Raw genomic sequence first — 21,917 nt, forward strand, 5'->3', positions numbered from 1 at the left:
TCTCAAGTCAGTACAGCAGTTTTATGGTTAACTTTACTCAACTAAATATTCCAAAAACGTATATGGATGCAATACAACATGAAGAATGGAGGCAAGCAATGAATCTTGAAATGCAAGCTTTAGAAAAAAAATAAAACATGGGAGTTGGTTACTATGCCTAAAGATAAGAAAGTTGTAGGATGTCGATGGATATGTACTGTAAAGTATAAAGCAGATGGAACACTCGAGAGGTACTGTTAGATTTATCAATATTTGTGTAAATATTAGGTGTCAATATTAGTTGTCAATATTTAGTCTTTATTGTTGATATTCAGTCTTTATGGTGTTTATTACTTTCCTTGTTTGTTGTAGGTCATTCTCCTATATAAAAAGACCTAAGTTACATGTTTGAATTATGGAGTATATTTTTTACTCTCTTAAATTAACATGGTATCGGAGCTTAGGAAGTAAACCCTAACTCTCAAAACCCTAGCCATCATAAAAAATACCAAACCCTAATTTCAAAACCCTAGCCGTCAATCAAAACCCTAGCTGTCAATCAAAATCCTAGCCGGCATCCATTCCTCCTTCCGGTAAGTCTACCTCCGACGAACTCCCCACGGCAACGCAGCTGTTGCCGTCGATCCGCCGTCCTCACCGTCGATCTGCACCGGTGACATCCGCACAGATCCGCCGCTACTCCCATCTGCGACGCAACCTGTCGTTCGCCGGTCTCCGTCATCCGCACAGATCCACCGCGCTGTGACCCCTCATCAGTCGACCTCCGCGTCCCTTCGTCTGGTATTCGCGATCGCCCATCTCTGCCTGGCGCACATCCTCGCCGTCTTCGATCTGCCAGCACTCTTGTCGGTCGCCATCTTCTGCTCACAGTCGATCTCTTCTGCTCGCAGATCTCACCGCCGCCTCTGTAATCACCGTCAATCCTGTCCGTCGGAGACTTTCTAAGTATTGCATTGTTCAGGGCTTTGGTTCAAATTGGCTCGGGTTGGTTCATCTGCCATAAATTATTCTGACTTGGTTCGACTCTCCTGGTTATGGTTTTCTCCTTTCTAATATCAATTTGTGGCCTGATTTGATTTGGTTAATTACTATCTGGTGGTGTGATTCTGTTGTCAGTTTTTGTTCAGGACAAGTTTATTTAAAATGGTCCAAATCTCAACTGACAATGGTAGAGAAATGTTTGGTGGTAGTCGTGGTGACTCAAGTATAGAGCAAATTCATCAAATCCTAAAATTGCTATCCTCCAATTTACCTTTTAATAACTCGTGTGTATCCTTGACACAAACAGGTATTTATTCTAAGGCTTTCTCGTGTAGTAACTCATCTCCATGAATTATAGATTCTGGAGCTTCTGATCATATGACAAGTTCTTCTAATCTCTTTGAATCATACCTTCATATTCCAATGAAAAAGTTAGAATTGCAGATGGTAGTTTTTCTTCTGTTGCAGGCAAAGGAACCATTAAATTGACTGAGACAATTTCGTTACAGTCTGTCCTTCATGTTCCACAATTAGCATGTAATCTTTTATCTATCAACCAACTTTCTAAAGATTCTAACTGTCGTGTTACTTTCTTTGAATCCCATTGTATTTTTCAGGATCAGAACTCGGAGATGATAATTGGCCGTGGTAGGATGATTGATGGTCTCTACTACTTTGATGAAGGTACCTTTAGTAATAAAATAACTCAGGGTCTTAGTAGTATTAGTTCTCTTTCTGTTAGGGAACAAATTATGCTTTGGCATCGTAGACTAGGACATCCCAGTTTTTTCTATTTAAAATATCTGTTTCCAAAGTTATTTAAGGGAATTGATTGTTCATCTTTTAATTGTGAAAGTTGTTTTTTAGCAAAAAATCATCGCTCCACATATTTTCCAAAACCTTATAAAGCTTCCAAACCATTTTACTTAATTCACAGTGATGTTTGGGGTCCTTCTAAAATCAATACTCATAGTGGAAGAAGATGGTTTATTACTTTCATTGACGATCATACTCGCCTGTCTTGGGTTTATTTAATGTCAAAAAAATCTGAGGTGAAAGACATTTTCAAAAACTTTTATGAGATGATTGAAACTCAATTTCAAACAAAAATTTGTATTTTACATTCTGATAATGGAACTGAGTATTTTAATGAGTTTTTGGGAAATTTTTTGAAAGAAAAAGGTATGGTTCATCAGTCTACTTGTCGGGATACTCCTCAACAAAATGGGATTGTTGAAAGAAAAAATAGGCATTTACTTGAAGTAGCACGTGCTATAATGTTTTCTATGCATGTTCCAAAATATTTATGGGGGGAAGGATTCTCACAGCGACCTACCTAATAAATAGGATGCCTACTAAAGTTTTAAATTTCAAAACTCCCATTGAGTCATTTAAAAATATTTTTCCAACATCCCGCATACATTCTGATCTACCTCTCAAAGTTTTTGGGTGTACTACTTACATTCACACACCTAGTCATTTCAGGTCGAAACTTGACCCTTGCGCTATTAAATGTGTTTTCTTAGGCTATGCTTCAGGTCAAAAAGGTTACAAATGTTTTGATCTTCAGACAAAATTTTTTTTTGTGAGTATGGATGTGTCTTTCTTAGAAAATCAACCATATTGTACCCAAAATTCTCTTCAGGGGGAGAAAATGGATTTGGAAGATAATTTTTGGGATATTTCTGTTCCCCTTCCTAGTCCTACCTGTTTGGATTTTACTAGTCCTTCGATGCCAAGCATAGAAACTGTCCAATCAGGGGGAGAAATACTACAAAACGATTTTGCGAATCCTAGTTCTGAGTTAAAGTTTTATACTAGAAGGAAATTCAATCAGAGGAACCAAGATCAAATAGTTACTCCTTCACAAAGCCAATCTGAAACTCCGAGAAATGAAACTGAACTGTCTGGTAATCCTCCCTCTTCAACATTGTCTGGTAATCCCTCTTCTTCAAATTTTCAAAATAATTCATCTGTTGTCTCTGACCTTGATGTTCCCATAGCCATTAGAAAAGGTGTTCGAAGTTGTACCAAATATCCTATTTCGAACTACATTTCATATGAAAAACTATCAAATAGTCATAAGGCCTTCACATCTAGGATAACTAATTTGTTTGTTCCAAGGAATATACATGAAGCTTTAGAAGATCCAAATTGGAAACTAGCTGTCATGGAGGAGATGATTGCTCTAAAGCAAAACAGTACTTGGGAGATAGTAGAATTGCCAGAGGATAAGAAACCAGTGGGATGTAAATGGGTGTTTACCGTAAAATGTAATGCAGATGGTAGCATCGAGAGATACAAGGCTAGATTGGTAGCTAAAGGCTTCACACAAACCTACGGGATAGATTATCAGGAAACGTTTGCTCCTGTTGCAAAAATTAACTCTATTAGAATTCTTTTGTCTCTTGCAGTTAATTCAAATTGGCCTCTCCACCAGCTTGATGTGAAAAATGCTTTTCTCAATGGCAACCTTGAGGAAGAAGTTTTTATGGATTTGCCACCAGGTTTTGAAAAAGAACTCGGTTGGAATAAAATCTGCAGATTAAAGAAATCTCTCTATGGCCTCAAACAGTCTCCTAGAGCTTGGTTCAAACGATTTGGAAAAGTCATATCGAGTTATGGATTTCTCCAGAGTCAAGCTGACCATACTATATTTTATAAACATTCTAAGAATAATAAAATCTCAATTCTGATTGTCTATGTAGATAATATTATTCTCACGGGTGATGATGAAGCAGGACTAGCTGGTCTCAAGAAAAATCTGGCAAGTGAGTTTCAAATCAAGGACCTGGGAACATTAAAATATTTTCTAGGAATGGAATTCGCAAGATCGAAGAAAGGTATATTCGTTAATCAAAGAAAATATGTTCTTGACTTACTTGGAGAAACAGGATTAGATCGAAGAAAGGTATATTCGTTAATCAAAGAAAATATGTTCTTGACTTACTTGGAGAAACAGGATTAGATCGAAGAAAGGTATATTCGTTAATCAAAGAAAATATGTTCTTGACTTACTTGGAGAAACAGGATTGCTTGGTTGCAGGATCGCAGAAACTCCTATTGAACCTAACTTGAAACTACAAGCAGCAAACGCAGAAGAAATGAAGGATAGAGAGCAATACCAGAGACTCGTGGGAAGATTAATTTATCTGTCACATACACGACCAGATATTGCATTTGCTGTAAGTATGGTAAGTCAATTCATGCATGCACCTGGACCAACTCATTTTGAAGCTGTCTATAGAATCTTGAGATATTTGAAGGGAACTCCTGGAAAAGGTATTTTATTCGAAAAGAATAACCACTTCCAAGTAGAAGTTTATACTGATGCAGATTGAAGTTTATACTGATGCAGATTGGGCTGGAAGTACTACCGACAGAAGGTCTACTTCTGGTTACTGTTCCTTTGTTGGAGGAAACCTAGTTACATGGAGGAGCAAAAAACAAAATGTAGTGGCCAGGAGTAGTGCTGAAGCAGAGTTTAGAGCATTGGCTCATGGAATTTGTGAAGGTATATGGATCAAAAGGATACTTGAAGAATTGAAGATTCCTCAGCCGACACCTATACGAATTTATTGTGACAATAAGTCTGCCATATCTATAGCTCATAACCCAGTGCTACATGACCGAACCAAACATATCGAGGTTGAAAAACATTTTATTAAAGAGAAGATTGATGCAGGTACAATATGTATCCCTTATCTTCCGACAACAGAGCAAATTGCCGATGTTTTAACCAAGGGACTTCCAAAAAAACAATTCGACAATTTAATCAGCAAGCTGGCTATGGACGACATCTTCAAACCAGCTTGAGGGGGAGTGTTGGATTTATCAATATTTGTGTAAATATTAGGTGTCAATATTAGTTGTCAATATTTAGTCTTTATTGTTGATATTCAGTCTTTATGGTGTTTATTACTTTCCTTGTTTGTAGTAGGTCATTCTCCTATATAAGAAGACCTAAGTTACATGTTTGAATTATGGAGTATATTTTTTACTCTCTCAAATTAACAGGTACAAAGCACGGTTGGTTGCTAAGGGATATACTCAAACATATGGAATTGATTACCTTGAAACCTTTGTGGCACAGTACGAATACTTCTATCTCTTGCTGTAAATCCTGGATGGGACATGTTACAATATGATGTAAAAAATGCTTTTTTACATGGTGATCTTGAAGAAGAAATTTATATAGAGATTCCACCTGGATATCAGCAAGCAGGAAATAAAGTTTGTAAATTCAAAAAGGCGTTGTGTGGATTAAAGCAATCTCCTAGGGCATGGTTTGGTAGATTTTCTCAAGTCACGAGGAAGATGGACTATAAACAAAGTCAAGGAGATCATACATTGTTTATAAAACATTCTGCTACAGGGGGAGTAACAACATTGATTGTTTATGTGGACGATATTATCGTCACTGGCAATGATAATAATGAGCAAGAGAAACTGAGAAATTGTTTAATCAAAGAGTTTGAAGTTAAAGAATTGGGAAGACTTAAATATTTTCTTGGGATAGAAGTAGCCTATTCTAAATAAGGCATATTCTTATCACAACAGAAATATGTGATTGACTTACTTTCTGAAATAGGAAAGCTTGGCAGCAGACCAATAGGAACGCCGATTGATCAAAACCATAGATTATGTGCATCTGAAGAGAGTCCTTCAGTAAATAAGGAAACTTACCAGAGGTTAGTTGGAAAATTAATAGATTTTTCTCATACGAGACCAGATATTGCGTATGCTGTAGGAGTGGTGAGCCAATTTATGCATAGTCCAAAAGAAATTCATCTTCAAGATGTGTACCGAATACTCCACTATTTAAAGAACTCCATTGGGAGAGGATTGTTGTTTAAGAAAGGTGAGAAACTCAATCTAGAAGTTTATACAGATGCAGATTATGCAGGATCGATAGATGATAGAAAATCCACTTCTGGCTATTGTACTTTCTTTGGTGGGAACTTAGTGACATGGAGAAGTAAAAAACAAAATATAGTTGTAAGATCAAGTTCAGAAGCGGAATTTAGAGCAATGGCATTGGGCATCTGCGAATTACTGTGGATAAAAAAATTATTTTAGAAGATTTGAAGATTCCATGGGAACGGCCTATGAAACTTTATTGTGATAACAAGTCTACCATCAGTATTGCAAATAATCCAGTTCAACATGACAGAACCAAGCATGTTGAAGTTGATAGACACTTCATAGAAGAGAAGTTAGATAGCGGTCTGATATGTACTCCATTTGTACCAACAAACAATCAAATAGTAGATATTCTTACAAAAGGATTGAACAACAACAACTTTGAGCATTTGGTTAACAAACTGGGAATGAAAATATTCATTCACCAGCTTGAGGGGGAGTGTTAAATTATAGTTTATTTTATTTTAAAGGTTTCCTATTTTATTTAGGTTAGGGTTTTATTGTTCTAATAGGTAAGTATTTCCTTATCCTAATAGGCAAGAATTTCTTTTTAGTTTCTTCTTTGTGACTGCTATTTATATAGCCTTGTATCAATCATTTGGAGTAATCAAGGAAGAATTATTTTCTTTTCTTATTATTAAGAGTTATATTCTTGTGCTTACTGATTGGTGTGGTTGTTCACAGCTTAACATCTACTTACAGATTTACAATCATTTATGTAATCAAGGATGTTTTGTTCATTCCCTATAAGTAACCTCTGGTAATACACGTGAAGCCTTACTCTTGGGTTCAATCCCTATAAGTAACTGCTGGTATTTATTAGTTAACATTTAACCAGGTAAAAATAAAAGTACTTATATATATATATATATATTTTTTTTTTTTTTAACCATAAACAAACTCCCAACAGAGTGAAATAAAAAAGGAACAAAAAAGGAACGAAACAAACAAAAGCGAAGCTTAACAAGGAGCATTACAACCAAAGATAAGAAAAAATAACCATATAGGCAAAGGACCACAATGGGATCAAAAAGAAACGCAGGGACCCCTATCTTCAAAATCTCCCATCTCGAACAAAGATCTAATATGAAAACCTTGGCACTCAAAAAATGACTTGAATGCTTTCTTCAGGCTGTGGCAAGATCAGAAATGACTCTTTCAGAATGAAGTCTTTGCATTTCGCTGAACCTTTGACAATTCCTTCGGCTAGTTCCTTCTCGAACTTGGCTTGAATCTCCAATTATCTTTTAGAAAATTATTTTTTACAATTTGCTCTTTCTACTTTGATCCTTTCCAGCTGCAAGTTAAGGTGGGCTAGCCAAGCATTAAGATCCATAAATAAATCTCCAGAAAGTTTCTATGAAGACATGAGGTGGAAAGAAGATGCCTCATCGAATAATACTGCAGAAGAGGATTGAGAGTCCATGAGCACAAAGATTTGAAGGTGCACAACCCTTCGGAGGAAAAACCAAGAAGAACCTGTTTAAAAAACCTTACTGCCCTTAAAAATTCCAAGGATATGAGAAAAACTTATGGTAAACCCACTGCCACTTTATAGTAACTATTTACATCAAATAATCCCACATTTGTTTTCTCCCCACCTTAAATAGGATCTCTATTATTGTCAATTACCACAATATACTCATGGCACTCTCTCCCCTGCTTTTCACACCCCCCTCCATTTCTTTCTTCCTTGCTCCCATGGCTTCCTCCCAACATGTTCACCACCCTTCTCTAACGAGCCTGTCTCGATGAAGTGGAACTACACCAAGTGCTGAAGTCTTTTTCTATAAAAGTTGATGGTTTGCACTAGCTAGCTAGATATTCGTGGATATGGATATATATAAAAAGCATTTCCACCACTACCCCGGTTACTCATGGATATATGAAAATGAAAAAAAAAAAAACATTTCTATCACTCTTCGAGGAGCTTTCTTTCCTAGCTTGTGGATTGCTTTATATATGTTTTGTTAAGCTGTATATATATATGTACATATGTATATATATATATATATGAAGCATTTCCATCACTACCTAGGATACTCATGGATATATAAAAATAAAAAATAAAAAAAACATTTCCATCACTCTTCGAGCAGCTTTCTTTCCTAGCTTGTGGATTGCTTTGAGATGTTGTGTTACTCTTCCATAAACCCAAGCTCTTCAAGTAATACGGGAAGGATGCCTACTCTCTTTGAGTTGAAAAGATTACGAACAAAGTGCCTCATTTAAATCATGAAGCTTTGATACAAATGGAGGCAAAGGCAGAACCATAATACGGGATGGATGCCTACTCTCTTTTAGTTGAAAAGATTACGAACAAAATGGTTACCTCATTAAAATCACGAAGCTTTGATACAAATGGAGGCAAAGGCAGAACCATAATACGGGATGGATGGCTACTCTCTTTGAGTTGAAAAGATTACGAACAAAGTGGTTACCTCATTAAAATCACGAAGCTTTAAAGGCAGAACCATTACACCCTTTGGTGACAGTATTCATTTCCATGATCCAAAAGTTCCCCTCAGAAGACTGACTACCAATCACCACTAACTCCCTTCTAATGATCCCATTTATGCCCCCCTCCCCTGTTTTTAGTTGGGAAAATTCAATCATCGTCTACAGAAAGTTCTTTCACAATGATTGATATAAAATTATGAAGACTACAAAAACATGTGAAGCAAGGCAAGTATTTTTCTTGAATCTTTTTCAACCATACAAAGCTATTTTGAAAAGTAAGGATGGAGGATCAGGTTACAGTTCTACTAACATGGATGGCATTGTGGGGCCTTTTAACCTCAAATTTGAGAAATGGAGTTAGCAAACTTTCTTCAATGGGAGAGCGGTTACCTCCAGTGGAGGTTGGATCAAAGTAAGAAATCTTCCTCCATCCAGATGGAATTCGTGGACTTTCATCCTTATTGAGGATGGCATCATCAATGTGCTATAAAGTCGAAAAAGTCAATTAGTCAATTAGGGTGCTCGATTTGATTGAGATTTGTCTGAAAATTTGGGCAAGTTACTTGGTTTCATCCCTACTAAAGTTATGTTTCCATCATTCTCTTACGCCCGAATTTTTGTGCTGGTTGACCCTTTCTTTCTTTATATTCTCTTAATCCATAGCTTTAAAACTGGAGGAAGGTAATTCTAGCATTGGACCAACAGTCCTTGCCAACCAAAGGCCAGTATTTAGTTTTAACACGCTGACAATAGTCTCTTACCCGCTGTCACATCGATGTTCACCTTGCTACAAAGCCCTGTTAGCCTTCTGTAGGGATGGGGCCCATGCTATGCTACTAGCGATTTAGACCCTTTATTTCAACGTAAAGCCCAATGCTCGAGTTAGACACCAGTGGACTTTGTGAACCCCTCAAATGATGACATTCACAAGGCCATGACTTTGGAACCAACCCACCGCTAGTGTACGGACACATACCAACCCACCCCTACGTAAAGCTTTATGTAAGCCTAAGGGCATCACTAGTTGTAGTGTCCCTCGTAAGTTCGAAATGCGGTCTTGGCCACGTCCCCTTCTGCCACTCTAATATGATGGTATCCTGATCGGAGATCTATCTTCGAATATACCGAAGATCCATGCAACTCGTCTAGCAATTCCTCAATCACCGGAATAGGAAACTTATCAGGTACCGTGGCCTTATTCAGAGCCCTATAGTCGACGCAGAACCGCCAAGTCACATCCTTCTTTTTCACTAGAATGACAGGGCTTGAATAGGGGCTGACGCTGGGTCGGATAATGCCATCGTCTAACATTTCTTGCACCATCCTCTCGATTTCTTCCTTCTATACTTGGGGGTAGCGATACGATCGAACACTTATGGGATTCTGCCCTTCCTTCAGCTGGATGCGGTGGTCAGTCCACCGTTTGGTTGGTAGGCCCGTTGGTTTCTGGAACACCGACGCGTATTTGATTAGTAGGGCTGCAATCCCCTGCGATAGAGGAGGCGGTTGTACCTGGAGTGGCATGGGTTGTTCTTCCTCTGTCGTTAAAAGGGCCCGTAGCTCAATCAGAAACCCTTGATCATTCTCATCCCAAGCTTTGGCCAGTTTCTTGAAGCTCACCTCCATACGCGTAAGCGTTGGATCACCTTGTATCTTCACCTTCCGCCCCTCTTTTTCGAAGGTCATCGTGAGCGGGCCAGTCTACTTGCATCTTCTCCACCTGCTTCAACCATTGCATTCCGAGTACTACGTCGATGCTGCCCAATTCCAGAGGTAAGAAATCCTCCCTTACCGTCATTTTAGGGAGAGTCAAGACGACCCCCTTACATATTCCTCCGCCTCTAACGGCCGTGCCCGTCCCCATGATGACCCCATAGCTGGGTGTCTTCGTTCTGGTGAGCCCAAGCTCGCTGGCTAACTTGAGAGATGAAGTTGTGCATGGCTCCACAATCTACTAGCACCACGACATCCTTATGTTGGATCTGGCCCTTGAGCTTCATGGTTCTCGGAGTGGTCAGGCCGACAATGGAGTTTAGAGCGACATACTCCACGGCTCGACCCTTCTCTTCTTCTTTGCCTCCCTCTTCAAACTCTGTCTCCATTTCCGTGTCTTCCTCCGTCTGTTCGTTGTTGTGCACCACAAAGACACGTAGCTCTCTCTTCTTACACTTGTGCCCCATATGTACTTCTCGTCACACTTGAAGCATAAATCCTTTTCCTTCCTCGTTTGGTACTCTGCTTCGGTTAATCTTTTTTGTTGGGGCTCCGATTTTGGTGTGGGGGCATTTGTCTGTCCCTTCGTAGACAGAGTTACTATGCGGGTAGGTGAGGCGTCTGTTCCCTTCATTGCGCCTTTTCTGACTCCTAGGGTGGAGTTATTGCTACCCCCCTTCCCTCCTAACAACCCTGCATCTTCACGGGCTACTAGATCAATTTCCTCGACTAACTGGGCCTTTCGTATGATTTGCTCAAGCCCATCGGGCTCCATTCCAAGAACTTCAGCCCTAACCATCGATTTGAGCCCATTTAGGAAAACCCCTTCTAAGACCTCATCGGAGAGCTGTGGTAACGGCGTTGCAATGGCCTCAAAACGTTCGATGTAGTCTTCAACGGTGGTTTCTTGTCTGATCGCAAATAGTCGTGCACACTGTCTTCCCCTCTTTGAAGGTAAGAATCATTGGAACATTCTCTTCTTCAGGTCGTCCCAGTCCACAAACTGCCGACGATGGTCGTTCCACTGGTACCAGGCTAAGGTTATTCCGTCGAAACTAATCACAGCCACAATTAGTTTTTCAGAGTCAGTCAGTTTATGGATTTCGAAATACCTCTCAGCTCGAAAGAGCCATGACTCTGGATCTGGTCCCAAACTTACTCCGATCGTTCCCAGCCTCAGTGGTTTCCAGGACCCGAGTACTTTCATCTGTTGCCTTCCTTTTCAGCGACGAGCCTTCTCTCGTTGTCTCCTCTGTCATCGATGACTTTCCTCCAGTGACTTCAGCCATAAACTTCTCCATCTTGTCCTGTCGTGCATCCATTTTCGCCATGAACTTTTCTAGTATCTTTTGGTTCACCTAAACCTGCTCTTTCATGCTTTCGACTGCCTCTTTCAAGCCAGCCACCTCTTGCTCAGTGGCGTCGCAACACTCCTCAAACCTCGTCTGCACCATTCTTCGCTTCTTTCCCAGGATGACCGCTCTGATACCAAATTGTGAGGTATCTTCCTCACTATACTTTGATACTCAAAAGAAAAGTCGCCCTTAGGCTTACAAGACTAGCCAATTCAAGAGGGCTAGGTCTCTCCCAATAGCACAGAGCTATTCTTACACCAAAATGCCAAAAACGGCCTCTACCCTAATCCCGAGGCTCCCTTACAAACATTCCTTCACTCCCACTAACCGTACGACTAACTAACTTTAATGTAAACTTCCCAAAACACCCCCCCTCCTAGAGACCACCCTTCAATTACCCATTCTACCCCTCCTAGCATATGTATGAATAATCGGTAGCCTAACATCATGCTCCTCCGGCAGCCACAGGAGAAGGGCAGGCAGGAGACAATAGTTTGCCATGAAAATTTTGGAAGGCTGGTTCAACACAGAGCCATTCATAATAACTTTAGCCATCCATTTGGTTTAACTGTTGAGATCTTAAACATGTACCTTCTATCTGACCTTCAGTAACCCTATTTGGTTGTTGCACTAGATTTTCAGGTTGTGGTAACAAAGGTATATTAGTAATAGCTTCTTTTTCTTCAAAATTCACATGGCTGCTACCCTGTAAAGTTTCCTCCAGTCTCATGTATATACTTCATAAGAAAAATAAAATTGAAAAGTTCAATTTACAACCCTAAACTTAGGTGGGTGAGTCAATTTTAACCTTGAACTTTCAATTTCATCCATTTAAACCTTGAAATTGAACAAGTTTTGCCACTTAAACCCTATTTAGTGCAATGAGTCCTCCTTTGTGAGCATAATCCTCATCTCTTTTTTTTCATCTTATTTCAAATGCAATATGATTTATTGAACCGTTGAGTGAACCTTCAATGAACGTTTAGGCTTCAACATAGTGCTAAATAAGGAGGATGTATGGCCTTATGAGAGTCTTGATGCCATATAGAAGTAAAATTTTCCGATTGGACTATCCTTTTTGGGGTTGCCAATACATTGGGGAGAGATTACAAGCTAAGCTAGGTTCCCAAATATTTAACTTGTCAGGAAGTGGAGACTCAAATTTATATTTTCTTCCCTTGATTTCAGTCTCAAAGTGTGTGATCTTTTATGTTTTCATTATTCAATGTTTCTTGGATGTTAACAGGCACCACAAAAGAAAATAGTGTAAAAAGGAACATGATGCATTTTAAAGATAATTGCACAAGTTGGGGAGAGATTATAGATTTGTAGCTAAATTTTAAGCCTCTTGTTTGTGTGCACCTTCAAATTCCTCTAACTATACTCTCCTTTTAAATACTTGATGTGATGATAACATTATATTGGCTGTCCTGAGAGTCTTTAGATCTGAGGCTCGGTTATTTGGCTGCTGATATTTTAAGGTCAATTCTGATGCATTTCGTAACTTGTTCTCTGCCCAGATATTTGATGCAATCATTTGCGACCCTCCTTATGGAGTGCGTGCTGGGGGGCGTAAATCTGGTGGTCGAAAATTGCTAAAAGGAATTGTTGCCCCTTACACCATTCCAGACGACAAGAGGACAGACCATATTCCGTCAACTGCAGCTTACAGTCTTGTTGAGTGTGTACATGATTTACTTGACCTTGCTGCCAGGATGCTTGTAATGGGTGGCAGGCTGGTATTCTTCTACCCTGTGTTGAGGGAAGAAGATTGTGCGTTCAACCAATTCCCAGAGCATCCTTGTTTTACTTTAATCAGCTCGTCCGAGCAGATATTGAGTTCTCGGTATAGCCGGGTGTTGCTAACTATGGTCAAAAGAAATTCGTACACCGAAGAATTGGCAGAGGCATCAAGATTAAAACATGAAGAATTCAGGGAGAACCATTTAAAGTGGTTAGAAGATGGTAATCTCCATTCTGCAGTTTTCAGTCCTGCCGATCCCGAGCTTGCGGTTGCTGGTAATGGTAGTGTGGGTAGAGACCCGAAACCCAAATACAGAGGGAAGTATGTATAAATTGAAGTCAGTGTAGGTGTGTTGGTTTGCTGGTTCTCTGAATTGTCAAAGCCCCATGGATCTTGGTTCATGTGCATGCAGTTTTTTCTGGGAGTAGAGACTAACAACCTATGATTAGCTTCTCGAAAAATTTCTCCAATGTTTGAATTTAAATTGAGATACTAATACGAGTTCTCAGACTCTTAGAAACTCGAGTTTAGATCACGGAGAGAAGTTTTACCTTGAAATGATTTCAGCAGGCATGGTTTAGTTGCAATGTTGATCACCAGTGTTTCTCTGAACCTTGCTGAAAGAGTAGTAGGTGAGATTTTTATATGAATGTAACAATTTTCGACAAGGGACGAACTTAGTAATACATTATGAGAGAACTTTACTATAAATGTTTTTTCTTGTGTATATGAATTTGTTTGAAGTTTTTTTTTTTCAATTTAATTTTATAACTTAGTTATTATTAGACCATTTTCAGATTAAAAAAATTATACTTTTCAATAATTTAAGATTTAAAAAAAAATACAAATAGGTTGGAGTGAAACATATATGTAGAAATTAAAAGCCTAGTTCAATTTTCACTTTGAACTATAGTGAGAGTTAATTTTAACTTTAAAAAATTTAGTACCTGTACTCTCATTAAAGTAATGATTTAGTCCATGAACTTTTAAAAGTAACGATTTAATTCTCTTACTTCGAAATTGGTTACAATCTAGTCCCTATGGTTAAAAATTAACAGAAAAGTGACATGTCTGCCAACTAAGATCTGTGTCGATAAATTAATTGTCCAGCTGTCCAATTCAGTTTGATTTTGAGTCGGTTCATGGTTGATTTTATTTAGGGTAAAAAAAGAAAAAAAGGAAAAAAATGAAAATATTGGATTGATTCAACGTCCCCACCCTTCCCAACTCTCTGCTTTTGAGGGGATATTGACTTATTTGACCCCCTCAAAGTTTTTTTTTCTCAAATAACTTAACCCTTCAAAAATGTTCATGATCACCCATTTATTTATTTTAAATAAACTTAAAAAATGAAATTACATTAGTACCCTTGGCTCGAAACCGTTCGCATTCCCCCCGTTCCCCCCCCCCCCCACTTCTCTTTCTTTCTCTTCCTCTCCGTTTTTGTTTTTTTTCTTCCCCATTTCTTATCTTATGCTCGAAAGAAAGCTTGCCTGAACATTGCTTGGAACCTATTTTCGCTGCGAACTCGTGTTGGTAAGTGGATTTCGTAACTCTGTCTAGTTAGGTGTTTTCCATTATCGTCGATTACCAATATTGTAGTTAAGGTTTAGTTTGATTCTGTAAATTTCGATTTGAGGGGTGATAGGGCTTGAGGTTTTGTGTGTTGTTGTGTAAAATTAGAGTTTGAATTGGTGGGAGGTTGAAGAAGGTGAAGAATCGTTTAGATTTCGGGCGAAATGTAGCAAATGTCGAAGGGTTTTCTCGTGGTTTTGAAATTTTCGGGGCTATTTTGGGCGGGAGAAGATCAAAAAATCCTGTGGACAATTTTGCCCGAAATAGACCTCGAGGAATTCTCGGGACGATTTCGCCCGAGTTTGACCCCAGGGAATTTTACAGAATTTGAATACCATTGTTTTTTTTGTCAGTTTTTTTGCTATGTCATTATTTACTTGGATTGTTTGGATGTGTGTGGATTGTAGCGGTCTTATTATTGGGGCAACTAGAGGAATAGCTAAATTAAATAGTTTGATTTGGAAAATGGCGAAAAGAATCGAATATCAGCAAAATAGCTAAAGGTAGTTAGAGTTGAACTACGAGATTTTATGTGGACAAATTTACCCTCCTATCAAAATAGGTAATTTATCCAGTCAACCACCCTTCAACTAACTTTTAGGAAAGAAGATAATGAATGAAAATTATAAAGGTAAAAAAATTTAAATAAAAAATTTCAAAATTTGTAAGATAAAATCTGTTGAATGCATACATTGAAATAGAAAAATATTAAAATTGAATCAAAATGTAAAATAGATTAAAAAAGACGTAAAATCAATTAGAAAAGTGGAACATGAATAAAAAATAATATTGAAATTCGAAAGTGCTGTTTTTAAAAATATTGAAGGATTAATTGCATTGTATAAGATGAGAATTAATATCGCGTCATAATCCATTATGAGAGAAGGGAACTGAAAGAACTTCTAGAATCAAAATCCCTTGAATATCCCAAACGGCGTTCAAGGGTTACACCTCACTATATTCATCGGAAAAATTCACCTCACTCATTCGAAAATTTCCTTCTTCTGTGAGCCCTAACTCCTTCGAAAATTAATACCCCTCAAGATACCACCGCAAAGGTCCCAAATTGCAACAAACCACATACCACTATAACCCTTCACCAAAACTCTTCCCTCACCAAATTTCAAACTCAATAATTGGTACCACTTTACCACTCCATAATTTTAATACCCCTCACATAAACTCTTCCCACGTACCACTTTACCTCACCCCATAGTTTTAATACCCCTCACCAAAATCCCTTCCAAAAACCACTCCAAACTCTTCGCCGAATCCGAAACGGCACCCCTCACCAAATCCACACTCCCAACTCCTTCCAAATGACGTACCACCATAATAACTATCCCAAATGGCACACAAGTATCTCTCACCAGTCAGCAACGGCGGCGCAATAATCAAGGGAACGACGTTCACTGATTTTCGAAGACGTTGAAGGTCGGTCCAGCGATGCAATAATCAAGGGAACGACGTTCATTGATTTTCGAAGACGTTGAAGATCGGTCCAGTGGGTCCCAGAACACGCGTAGAGCTTCGATATTTAAGGGAATGTCTATTTTGAGAGTTCCAGACAGGTTTCAAGGGTATGTACTCGACTTCCCCATATTTTTGATTTTGAATATTGTTTAAATAAATGAGGTTTAAAAAATAGATTACCAATCCTCATAATTAAGGGATTTTGTTGACACAATAGATTATACAAGACACCTGGTAGATATGATCGCTTGGGAAAGATTAGATTACAAAATATAGTTATAAATAATAAGAATATTGTTAAAATCAGATTGCCAATAATGAAATCGGAAGAGATAATTCATCAACCCAAAAGACTACATGTATGTTTCTGTAAAATTTAATTCCCAATAACGCTACAGAAACAATGTGGTAATTTTTTTTTTCAGATTATTGTCAAAAAAGACCCTTCAAAGACGGTTCCCACCAAGGATAAGAATAAAGGAAAGAAGGAGAACACTACAAGGTACTGAAGCAGTGAGACGATGATGAAAAAGAGGTATCTTCTTATTCATAGGTCGTATATAATAAAACTTACACTGTACTATCTGTAGTTTAGATTGCAAAAAAAAAAAAAAGATTTAAATAACATCTACAGGAGAGTATTTTGGGCAACAAGACCGAAAGCATCAACAATTTGGGAGATTAGATTGCGAAACACTTTGGAGTCCCAGAATATGTCCACCTTGGATTTCCATGATCACGAGGAATAAAAGAATGAATAGAGGATTACAAAAAAAACAAGAATGACAAATATAAAACGGCGAGGGGGTTCTTTGTATTTATCTACTGCCTATATTGTGTAAAGAAATTATATTTACTGAGGAATATGTTCAACGGTGAGGGGACTTTTTGTTTCCATGATCACTAGGAATATGTTCAGCTTTGTATTTATTTGAAATATGTTTTTATTGCAATGGAACCTTTTTTTATTTTATTGCGTGACAGATTAAAAATTTGTGAATCTGTGATTAATTAATAAATACAACTTTGGTTTTATGCACTACTATGCATGTTTATTGATTTTGTCTTTATTAATCCTGACGCCATTTGCATTTGCTGTGGAGGGACCACAGTTATGGGCTGTTGGATGGCAAACAGCAATATCTCAAATTGGACCTCATTTCGTTTGGTAATTAGATTCTCTTATAGCATTCACATACTTCAAGAAGTTTTGAACAAATGATCTAATTTATTTATATTCTCTCCATATTTGATATTCCACGTGATAATATACGAGTTATATTACTGAAAAACATATTAAGTAATAAACATGGATTTTTCTAAAATAAGTTTGAAAAGGAAATAAGAGTTTCTAATTATGCAACTTTAATTTAGAAAGCTTCTGTACTACATGTCTAAAATAAGTTTCTGTGCTTAATTATTCTTGCATTTCATGAACATAATTATTCCAAAATAAGGGTTTCTAAAATAAGTTTTTGTGCTTAATTATTATTCTTGCATTTCATGAACTTATAGCTATCCAATGGAAACCATTAGTTTGTATTGTGTTTTGTTTACTGAAATTTGAAATTATATGAATTATAGGTGGGTTGCAGCATAAAGTATATTCTACCATCTCTATAACCAGGTGTGTTACATGTCTTATTGTTTAGATATATACTTAGATTTAGGGCATGCGCAAACCAGTGGTAGACAGATCAATCAAGAAAATGATTGGATTTTATTTCGAAGTAGGTGGCTTGTAGTGATAAAAACTGACAAAATGGTAATCTACCATGTAGAATATTATATCTACTCCGTTGTATTGACATCTCTTGCTTCTTTCCCCTGTAGATATGGTTAAATGCAAGGCAACAAGAGGTAGATGTTCGCAGGAAAGGTTTCTAAAAAACAACCCACTCAAGACAAAACTCAGGTGGCGAAAAAGAACGTAATATGTGATGCACTTATTATATTTGGAATATGAACTCAGGATGTTTAGTATATGATGCAGGCATGTGATAGACTTGATGATATTTGATAGACTTGATGATATTGATGGATGAACAAATCAATGAGGTCATAAGATGTATTGACGAGGACAAAATTATTGAGAAGATGAAGAAGACCCAAGCAGGAGGGGCAGTGGTGAGAAAGATGTACCTTTTGTTTTATTTAGATGTACAAACTATATAAAATGAAACGTGGATTCATGTAATCCTACTGTATGTAGGACACATCCAAACTTGGACACCCTAAGCTTCCAAAGACACCAGCTAGTATAGGAGTAAATAATTTACAACAGGTGAGTAATCCTATAACTATATATACCTATTATTGCAACTTGGTTTGATATTTTAGACATTATATGCTATGGGAATAAAAATACAAGATTAAGTACTTCTCCATGAGGTTCGACTTTCAGAAGGGAGGTCAGCACTTCAAGAGGTATTGTATACATAATTGTCCTAATTCTAAATGTAGTTAGATACATGCACTATCATGATAACATGGTCTATTTGAATTCTTAGATGAACACCAATATAAAAATTCAAAAAAAAAGATGTATTGCCCCGTGATGTAACAATGAAGAAGGTGGAGGGTTCCACCGAAAATATTGCTACAGGAATCTATATAAACGCACTGAGGGGAAAATGTATTGCACAAGAGAAGACACCAACTGGATACGATCAACCGTCGTTTGAACTCCTAAGTCAATCTCAAGAACCGCGAGGGTGACACACTTATGCCTGAAACTTTCTAGAACATACTTCTGCCAGACTTTTATTATGTTTTATTTAAACAACATATGGACAAATTTTGTTTGTTGTTTTTTCTGGCTATTATCTTAGACTATGTATGAACAAACAAGTTATCACTAGTTGTAACTTCCTTTATGGTTAGATTAATCCTATATGTGATTGCATTTCATAACCATTGGCAGGATCTCTCTTATGGTAATTTTTTATGCTTTCTTCTGAAATTTCGTTTATTATTTGCTTTTTATCTTGGCGTTTATTTTTGACTTGCAAGATCATGAAGTTACCATTTCTTGTAACTTGTCTATGATTTCTTTTAAAAATGGGGTAACTACGTACTTGTGCGGGTATGGACAGTTTAATCCTATATCTGATTGCATTTCATTACCAGATGTTGGATTGTATTATACTGATTATATATGCTTCCTTTTGACCATGGAATACTTACATATATATACTGTATATATGAACTGTGTAATACTACGTTATCAAAATGCAACTTATATAAGGTGATAAGTTGAAGATTACAACTTATATGAATTGTTTTGGTCCCCAAATTGATGATGTAAATGTTGACTGGAAAACAAATAATAAAAAACTCTCACTGATTATTATCAAAAAGACATTGAAGATTACAATTAAAAAAAAATCGAAGAACAAAACAAATGTCAGAGTATGTTTTTCCAATGTCTCGAATAAGAACAAAACAAATTTCAAAGTGCGTTTTTACAGCGTCTTTGATTGTGCCCTAACCGACCACATCTACCACATTTTACTGTTGATCTCTTTTCAACAAAAGCAACAAGTTTTTTTTTTTCCGTGGCCTACCAGCAGAGTGCTTTACATTTGGAGGGAGGATGTCTCCCTCATCTTGACCAACTGTTGACGCCATGTTGTAAGTCTGACCAATTGGATGTATGTCACCTTGGTATAATAATTGCAATGTTAACACTTGATAAAAATCATGAACAAACGTATTTAAATTCAATCTTCTCCGACCAATAGTAAGACATGCATGTGGGCATGGGATCAAGTTTAAGTCTCACTGTTTACATGTGCATGTACGGCTAAGAATATCAACCTCAAAGTGGTTACTCTGTACTTGGACTTCGAATTGATGGTCATTCACCGGGTATATCTATAAAATGACATATGCAATATATCAATAAAAAACACGAAAAAACAAAATAATTCCTGGATAAAATGTTGGCCAAATAAATCTTACATCCATTGTACGACTCTCCTTCAAGGATGAACGTAGTATCTTCGCAGCCCATGGGGTGATATCTACTCGTTGAAAATTAGAAAACGATCTTCGGTGATAAAACCACTTCTGCAAAAGATCTCTTATACTTTCTAAAAGAGATATAACTGGCAACTCATAAACTTCTTTAAGTGTGGAGTTCAAACTCTCGGAAATATTTGTTGTCATCAAAGCATACCGGTTCTTTACTGAGAATGCACGAGCCCACTTATGATAGCCTATTTCTTGAAGCTCCCATCTAATAGATGATACTATCTATTGCAATTGTCTCATATAAAATTCAAAAACATCAAATGTATATGAGTTTGCACACTTATGAAATAATCGGTCAATAGGTTTACATCTATGTCGTTGTTTAAGGTTTTTTAACAAATGAAATACACAGATACCATAGTGTGCAGAACCATATACATTGTTTACTCCCTTCTCTATGTTGTTATGACGATCAAACACTATAACTAAATCTTCTGGTACTCCAAATGCTGCTTTCATATTCTAAAAAAACTATTCCCAAGATGCATCATTCTCCAAGTCAACAATAGCGAAACCCAATGGGTAAATATGAGAGTTCCCATCAAAAGTACACGCCGTCATTAGAGTGTCCTGAAATTTATTTTTTATGGATGTGTCGTCGACCGAAAATATTGAAAAACAGTGTTTCCATCCATCTATTGATGCTGCCAGGCTCATAAAGAAAACCTCCCATCACCATCAACCTCGTGAGCTGTGTATGTCCATGCCACAATACATAGAGTATGTAACGCCCTGAGTCCCTCAGGTTAGTTAGTCTCGAATCAGGAGATTTTTCATTTAATATTAAATTGATTGTTAATTAAATTTATCTATATTTATCGGGCTCTAAAAATCCAATTAAATTAATATTTACCGAACTCTGTATGTTGGGTCTTGTTTTAAGGGGAATTGACTCATTCTTCTTGGGCTTTGATGGTTGGCCTCCATTGAGAAAAAATTGGTTTTAAAACAAAACAAAAGAAAGAAAAAAAAATAAAGAAACCCTATCCTTTCTTCTTCTTTGTTCAACCCAGCCCCCCCTCGATTTCTTCTTCTTCATCTTCCCAACCCAGTCGCCCCCTTGCTCTCGTTTTCCGACAACTCGGAACGACGGCACGACATCGACGTGAGCGACCCGACGGCGACCCAGCCTCCCTCCTCCGGCGTTCTCTTTTACGTGCGACGTCGCGGCGGTTTTGCGCACGGGTTCCACGAGCAGCGGCGGTGCAACCTTCCCTCGGCGGCGTTCGAGCAGCGGCGGCCGGGCGCGATCTTCCCTTGGCGGCGTTCGAGCAGCGGCGGCCGGCGACTCCCGGCGCTCCAGCGGCTGCGCTCCGTAACAAGTACAGCGGCTGCGCGGCCTCCCTCCTCGCAGCGGCGCACGACGGACGGCGGTACAGCAGCGAAACGGCGGCAGGATTGGTACGTTACAGCAGTGTTTAGGACGTTTGGCGGTGACCCACATCCGTTCGAAGATCGATTTAGGCTACCCACACCTTGGCGAGTTAGATCTAGGTGACCCACATATATACGAAGTCGGTTTTGGTGGTAATGCATCATTCGAACCCTTTTAGAGTTAATTTTGAAGGATAAATAACGTACGTAACGTGCTGTATTTTCTGTTTTGGTGTGCTTAGGGTGAGGTCGACGCAAAACTTAAGAGCACGGTTGTGGGTAAG

General features: G+C 38.0%; 1 protein-coding gene, 1 long non-coding RNA gene and 1 pseudogene across 3 annotated transcripts in view; 2 read left to right on the forward strand and 1 right to left on the reverse strand.

Moving 5' to 3' along the window:
• Positions 1-13,903, forward strand: part of TRM11 (tRNA modification 11 protein) — a 31,955-nt gene extending 18,052 nt beyond the window's left edge. The window contains exon 6 of the mRNA XM_022293341.2: positions 12,953-13,903. Coding sequence (XP_022149033.2) covers positions 12,953-13,507 — 555 coding nt within the window. The 3' untranslated portion in view covers positions 13,508-13,903. The remainder of the gene's footprint in view (positions 1-12,952) is intronic.
• Positions 6,870-10,929, reverse strand: LOC148211789 (uncharacterized; annotated as a pseudogene).
• A 3,313-nt stretch (positions 13,904-17,216) lies between the features above and the next one.
• LOC148211790 (uncharacterized) lies at positions 17,217-19,131 on the forward strand. Of its 2 annotated transcripts, XR_015790459.1 has the most exons (6): positions 17,221-17,392; positions 17,809-17,851; positions 18,058-18,139; positions 18,218-18,351; positions 18,437-18,651; positions 18,735-19,131. It is a non-coding gene; the product is annotated as an uncharacterized LOC148211790 (long non-coding RNA). The 2 variants fall into 2 exon arrangements; XR_015790458.1 differs by having other exon boundaries at positions 17,217-17,392; positions 18,437-19,131.
• The last annotated feature ends 2,786 nt before the right edge of the window (positions 19,132-21,917 follow it).

Source organism: Momordica charantia, assembly GCF_013281855.1.
Source record: "Momordica charantia cultivar OHB3-1 chromosome 4 unlocalized genomic scaffold, Mcharantia_2.0 BLBB01000004.1, whole genome shotgun sequence".
NCBI lineage: Eukaryota > Viridiplantae > Streptophyta > Magnoliopsida > Cucurbitales > Cucurbitaceae > Momordica > Momordica charantia.